At 39.3% G+C, this 7,060-nt stretch overlaps 1 protein-coding gene across 1 annotated transcript in view; it reads left to right on the forward strand.

The window, feature by feature from the left end:
* LOC109316845 (rotatin-like) overlaps positions 1–7,060 on the forward strand; it is a 139,817-nt gene that overhangs the window by 1,850 nt on the left and 130,907 nt on the right. The window contains 3 exon segments of the mRNA XM_019545221.1: positions 437–551; positions 1,119–1,269; positions 5,344–5,503. Coding sequence (XP_019400766.1) covers positions 501–551; positions 1,119–1,269; positions 5,344–5,503 — 362 coding nt within the window. The 5' untranslated portion in view covers positions 437–500.

The raw sequence follows: 7,060 nt of genomic DNA on the forward strand, positions 1-7,060 counted from the left end.
TCCTCCATCCTTTGTAGGCTTTGAACCAGCCACAAAGTTATTGCACAGAAAGTGTCTTGTAACTTTTGTGAATTATTCCTTTTTATGACTCCATTAATTACATTAAGGTGTCACTTGGTAACAATTTAAGAGGTAATTAACTGGTTAATCATGTCTTAAGTGCAATGTGTGCCGGGGGTCGTAGATTAATTTCTTCTCCAGAAACCCATTTTCAGGTGTGGTGTGACAACAGTGGAGTTTATTTTAGTGTAACATTGTTTCTCTTTTTGTCCACAAAAGTAGCTCTTGTGGGAAAGAACCCTTCTTTGGGAATAAGTGGCAGTAGTGCAGTTGCAGAAATTCTTCAGTTCAGATTTGAGTGCAGGTTTGTGTATACAGACTTGCAATGTTCTAGTGTTTTTCTTTCTTTTTACTGAATTTCAACTTTAACTTTTAGCTCTTTGAGAAGCAGTAACCACAATTTAATTTGGAGTACATGTGAGCTTCTTCAGGATGTTATTATGCAAGATTTCCCTGCTGAGATCTTTCTTCAGAGACCAAAGATTGTTCAGGTTAGAGCTACTATCAATTAAAACCCTATCAGATTGTAAAATGATTTTTCTGTAAATTATCCTGCTTAACAACTGTGCATTTCTTCATACAGGGGTGTCTAAAACTATCATATTAAAAAAGGAAATTGTTATATGGAGCATTTGAGAGTAGATTTGCATTTTAATTTTATTGTAATTACCTGTTTAAATACTGGCAACACACAATGCTATGAAGTGAAGGGTTTTGATTTGTTTTGGAGTTTTTTTGCAAATCCATTTGGCTGAAATGTGCTACATTTCAGTTCCCGTAATAGCTGCTCATAGGTTGTCAGTAGAGGGTTGTTTGAAAATGGTGTAAAGCAGCTCTTCTCTTGGGACTAATAATAGTTCCTTTGTTGAACAAAGAGTTCTTAACCATAATTCAATATGATCTGTAAACACTTGTTCAAAAGTCATTCTCTTTTTATGTACAGTTCAGAACTAACCATAGTATGCCAGTCCATGGGAGGTGTAATGACATCTAGGTTGATGACTGGATTGAACTGTTGAATTAGAGTGAACTGAACTGTTAACACTTTTGTTTTGTAGAGCCTTCTGTCTTTGCTAAAGTTAGCTTTTGGAAGAGATGGAAAACACCATTTAGCCTTGCGGGCTGTATCATGTCTGCAGCAGTTATGTATCTTTTTAAGAAACAGGCTCAACTTTCACAGAGATCCAAGTTTTTTCTCCAGTGAACAAGGTGCGTGTTTATAAATGTTGTTTGGAGACTGTGATGGAACTTCCTGACGATAATTCTTTGGTATGTTTGAAGATCTCATCCTGTAGGAACGTAAATCATAGATCATTGCATTGCTCAACAGAAGTGATGAAACTTGAATCTTTTGTGTAATCTGCATGTGTTGCACATTTAAATAAAATCATTTAGGGTTTAAAAAAATATTTGGGATTATTTCCTGTGGCCTCCCACTTATAACCCGGTGCAGTAATTACCCTGAATCCAACTGTATAGGATTCAAGGAAATGGAATAGTAAAATGATCTTTTAAGAATAGCCTAATTGTCTCTTAAGTATAGAAATGTCATCACTTTAAAGTCTGTTTTAGAAGTATTATGGAATAATATCCCATTAAATGTTTTCCTTCTGTTTGTCTCTATCTCTCCTTTTTATTTAATTTTTTTTCTTTCTCCTGTGAGCTTCTCCAGATAATGGCCCATGGAAGACTCGCAGGTTCAGTAGGCTCCATATTCAAATTCTACTCCTTGAAATTGATGGAACATCCTTAAGTTCCATTAAATTTAGAGAAGAAAACATGTAAAATTGGGAATTTAATGGATGAACAGCCATGGTGGTGTTTGCTAAGTTAGGTGTTCTGTATCTGTCCTCATTGCAAGGGCATATAATAATTATTACTTCAAAGAGCATTTACCGTTTCCTGTCTGTTTTCACCTACTCCTGTAAACTGCTCTTTGAAATTCTAAAACTGATCTCTGGTATTTCAAAGATAAAAAAGAAAAGTAGGGCAGTGACTAGCTAGGGAGGAACCACAGCTACTACATGCTTAGCTTTTCAAATACTTAGCTACAGCATGTGTGCTCACTTTGTGTGTCAGGAAGTTTTAGGAAGCATTTTTTTCCTACCCTCTACCTAATACTTTTTGTGTCTCTGTTGGGGTATTGCTGCTGTGTTCCATCCACTACTAGGTTCCAAGAACAAAGTCTGAGCTACCAAGTTTTATTTTCCAAGTTACATTTGATATCCAGGTTTTAAGAAATTGAGATCCATTGACTTGCTCATGCAGAGCTGGGTTATTTTCTGACTTGGGTGTATGTAACTTGGAAGCAAGTGCTCCAGGAATTTCAACAGACAGGTTCTGTAATCGTGCAGCTGCATAACTAAAGTGCAAGCATGTTCTACTATGGCTGTCAAGAAAAAGGAAAGACCCTAGGTATGGTAGCGTATAAAAGGTTACATCTCAAAGTGAAACAATAGTAGTGCTTATTTGGATCCTTGTGGTGGGTGGGAGCAGAACTGGCTTTAGGGAAAATGGCACCTGTGGCAAGCTTGTATTTTGGTACCCCCCCCCACTGCTAGTCATTGCTGCTACAGGGAGAGGCAGGTGGGCAGGATTGCAGGACACAGTCCAGCAGGGAGGGAGAGCTGTATGGTGCACCAAGCAGGAACTGCTGCTGCTGTGCAGGAGCAAGGCAGGCAGACTAGAGCAGGTATTATCCCACCTGCACGTTCCTGGCCCAGCTTCTCCTAAGCAGCAGCTGGAGCTAGGGGGCAGGCTGGGCTGGGTATGGCTCCTCCTGTCAGAGGTGAGGAACAGTTGGGGTGGGCTGTGGCAGAGGGAGAGCACTGGTCTAAGCATGGGCTTCTCGTGTATGTGTGGAGCGCTTCCCTGATTATGGTGCCCTGGGGGTCTCCCACCTTGCTCATCCCTAAGGCCAGCTTCAGGCGGGAGACAACTGCAGAGTAAGGCTGTTGAGGCCTATGCTTTGCATGCCTTTTCTTTGTTCTGTTAAAATCAAATAGGAGATTGCAGCTGTTCAGTCAGGATCAGTGAGTTTTCTGGCCCCCCTGTCCAGTTTTTCCACAAATCTTTCATAGACCAGTTCCTGATTGCTAGGTCCAGTGGTCACATCCTGTACCACTATAGCTTCCCAGCGTCACCTGCCACTTACTCCTTATGCATCTCCTGGGAGAAGTGTGAGGTTTCTTTGCATCCACTTTCACTGTTCTTTCTGTCTTGCCATGCAGCTGCTGCTTCTAAGCCCAGCTCATGCCATTTGCCAAGGTCTTTTCATAGGATTTTGAGCATCCTCCCTATTTGCTGAGAAGGAGATGTGGAGTGGGGAAGCAGTTGTTGGAAGTGGTTGTTTCTTGCCCAGCCTGTTCACTGGCTAGTCCCAAGAAAGGAGCTTATTTGTGTTCTTGGTCTATAGTTAGCTTCTGGTTTTTTTTTGAAACCATGCAAACCCAAGAAAGTTAGGAATCTTGTATTCCACAGAGGCTTGTTACTTGATATCCCATTGTTTCCATGTTTGGCATTGGCTATGCACACTCTAAAGGTATATTAATTACATTATTCACTTATTGCAAATATCCAGTGATGCAGAGTAAAAGTCATTATGAAATAAATTTGTCATTAAGCAGCAGCTATTTTTTTTTTTTTTTTTTTTAGAACTCAGTGGCTTCAATAGGCATGTAGTAGCTTCCCTGTAGAGTTATCAGAGTTCCTGCTTTAATACTTTTTATTGGTCATTTATGGTTTATAAATTGTATTGTTTTTTTTCACTTTATAGCAGCAGCTTTTTTTTTTTTTTTTTTTTTAGAACTCAGTGGCTTCAATAGGCATGTAGTAGCTTCCCTGTAGAGTTATCAGAGTTCCTGCTTTAATACTTTTTATTGGTCATTTATGGTTTATAAATTGTATTGAAAGAAAGAGAATAAAGTGGGATTGATCATCACATAGCATAGGCAGCCTGTGTATGGCACATGGTGGATAAGGGAGGGGAAGGGGATCAGAGTGGCGCTCTGACAGAGTGTCAGGCTGACCTTGTGGCGCACCTGCCAGAAAGGTTGGCCAGCGCCTTGCATGCAGCTTGGCCTGTTAGTTACTCAAGCAACAATATGAAGTAGTAGTCATTCTGGAAAAGAACACTTTGAAAACTGCTATCACCTCAGTTTCACTGGGAAAATTAAAGAAGGTAGCCAGTTTCAGAGAAATTCAGAGAAGCTCTTTCAGTTTCTCACTTGTTTGAGGAATCATACCTATAACAAAGTGGGAATTGAAAGGTATGTTACAATAGGTATAATCTAGTTTGTTTAGGAAATAATAGTAGGGAATCTTCAAAAATGATTGAGCTATGTTTCCTCCAATTTGAAAGGAGAAGGTACTTTTATACTGGGAAACTTTTAAAAAAGACCCTAATGTTTTGGTGTTCAGAACTTCTGGAACAAAATGGGAATGCATAGATGATCTTAAATGTAGCCTGCATAAGGGCATTAACTTTTGATGTTTAGGTTTGGTTTTGGCCATTTTTATGACAAGTGTTAAACTGTTTAATAGCTATTGCAGAGAGAACAAAAGTTTTCAAATACTACTTCATTTCTTAAAACTAACATCTTGTCAGCATGGCTTAGTTTCAGTGATATGTGTGTCCCCTATTTATTTCCTGCACTTTAATCCACTGTATGGTTATCTTTTAACTGGTTATTTTCATAGATTTGTCATTATACTTAGTAGCTTAAACACATGTCTGTGTACCATCTCCACTGCTTTTTAATAATACTAACTTGATTGAATTTGTTCAGCATTGCCCAAGCATAATTAAGCTTGTGTCTTATTAGCTATTAAGACACATTGACTTAATATGCTTTACTATTTTACTCTGAATAAATTATGGATAAGTTAAATGCCTTATTGCATCTACAACTTGAATCAGCGCCTTGTCTAACCCGTGGATGACTTGAAATCTTGTTGCTAAACCAAGCATTTCTAGAATTTGAAAAGACGGCAAAATCTAGCAAAAAATGTTCTTGTGAGACTTCAAGAACCCCTGAAATATGGTTCAACCATTTCAGTGTTTGTGTGCAATGAACTTTCAGACCTTCTGAGATTCACAGGTTATAACATTTGTGCTAACTGGCCTGTGTTTTAGTCATTAATTTGACTACCTTAGTTTAATTAATAGTTTAATTATTTTGCCATATCTTAACGACATTGTACTTTGCATAATTCTACTGATAGTTTTGTACAATAGAGAGGTGCATGAAACTTATTTTTCTATTTTTGTTGTGTAAGGTACAGCTTCCCAAAATTCCTCTGTGTCTTATTGCCGTGAAGCAAGAGGACCCCCTCATTCCCAGAATCCATCCCCTGGAAGTAGTAGCCCTCGACCATCTGTGATTGGACGTACAGGTCAGCGTCCTAGAGGCGATGGCCAGGATTGGGATAGAGCATCTTCCAGGTGAACAAAATGGGAAGTGAATAGGAAGGCTTTTTTAAATGTACAATGTGCTGCTTTTCAGATAAAATTCAATCTATCAGGAGAACATGCAAGTGAAACTAGTTTGTTTAGAGTTAGGATCCCTCTTCTAAGGGAAAAGTAACTAAAAGAAACGAAGGACTGGAACTCAGCTTTTAACTGGCATTACAATTTTATGAAGTCCTTTTGATCTCTTGCATTCTGCCCGTAAAGAAAAAACAGAGTTTGTGTATTAGGAATGAACTAATAATACGTTCAAAAAGATTATAACCAGTAGGATTTATGTTGATTTACTTTGAAATAATTATTTCTTCCACTATTTAACCAACAAATACAGATACCAGGATTCTTTATTTCCCTTCAATGCTCGATGACACAGAGAAAGCATAAAATAAGTCAATGCATCATAATGGGTAGTTGTGGCTATACAGTGCAAACACTTTCCTAAACTTTCTGACCACAAATTGTCAGGTGCGTAGGGTCTAGCCACACAACTATTACTGATTCACTTGGATTGTCTTAACAAGTAAAAGGTAGTCAGGGGAGGGGGATATTCATCTAGATATAACAGACTTTGTAACCACTCTGCAAGTGTCATTGTCCTTTATTAGGTCATTATTTGAGAATTTAAAAAGTTCTTGTGAATTCTTATCTAGCCAGTAGAAATGGCTTTTAGAGTCTTATTGCATATGGGTTTAATGATCCACTAACTATTAAGTATTATAATAGGCTCTGACATTATAGATTAGAGAAGCTCAGATTATTAATTTTAAATGTGTGTCTTAAGAGAGCCATTATGTAAAAAGTTATTTAAATCCATCTTAACTCTACATTCAGTTTTTATTAAGGATTTATATAATACTGTAAATGAGCCTCATTCGTTACATAACATAGAATTAGATCCTTCCCCTGCTCCAGAGGCACAGCAAGTTGGAGGTGCAAGACAGGGGAGGGGAATTATTCTGACAACTAGTGGGCTATGGTGGCAGGGTGGGAGAAGTGGAGTCTTACCTGCTCCAGCTCTCTGCACACTGGCAGCAGCTGCTATTTGTTGTGACTCCTACTGCAGCAGCATGGGCTTGGGATGCTTCAGCTAAGGAACAGGTTTGGTGCACACCTGCTGCAGCAGGTCCATGGTACAGATTCCCCAGGAGTCTCTCTTCTAGTGCCCTGTTTTCTCCTCTTCCCCTCCCACCTCTTGATGATCTGTTGTGTATGGGGCTGTAAAGATTCTCTGGGAGGTGGTGGCGAATGCCATTCTACCTGGTTCATTTACCATTCTTCCCCCCTCCCTTGTGGCAAAGGCAGCTGTGGGGAGAAGGAGTCATTGTGGCAGACCTGGCCCATGAAGAGCCCTGGAGGGAGTCCCAGTCTGTCTCATGGGGCTGAATAAGTTTGACATCTGGACCACAGTGCTGTTCTTGGGCTGGATCTGGACCCACATCTGGCAGTGGGGTGAATGGTGGTAGCATTAAATGCAGAAATTAATTCAACTGTTGCTCATCTAGGATCTTCTAAAAAGCTTAACAGTAAAAAAAC

This window comes from Crocodylus porosus, unplaced genomic scaffold, assembly GCF_001723895.1.
Source record: "Crocodylus porosus isolate Cpor-Errol unplaced genomic scaffold, CroPor_comp1, whole genome shotgun sequence".
Classification (NCBI taxonomy): Eukaryota; Metazoa; Chordata; order Crocodylia; family Crocodylidae; genus Crocodylus; species Crocodylus porosus.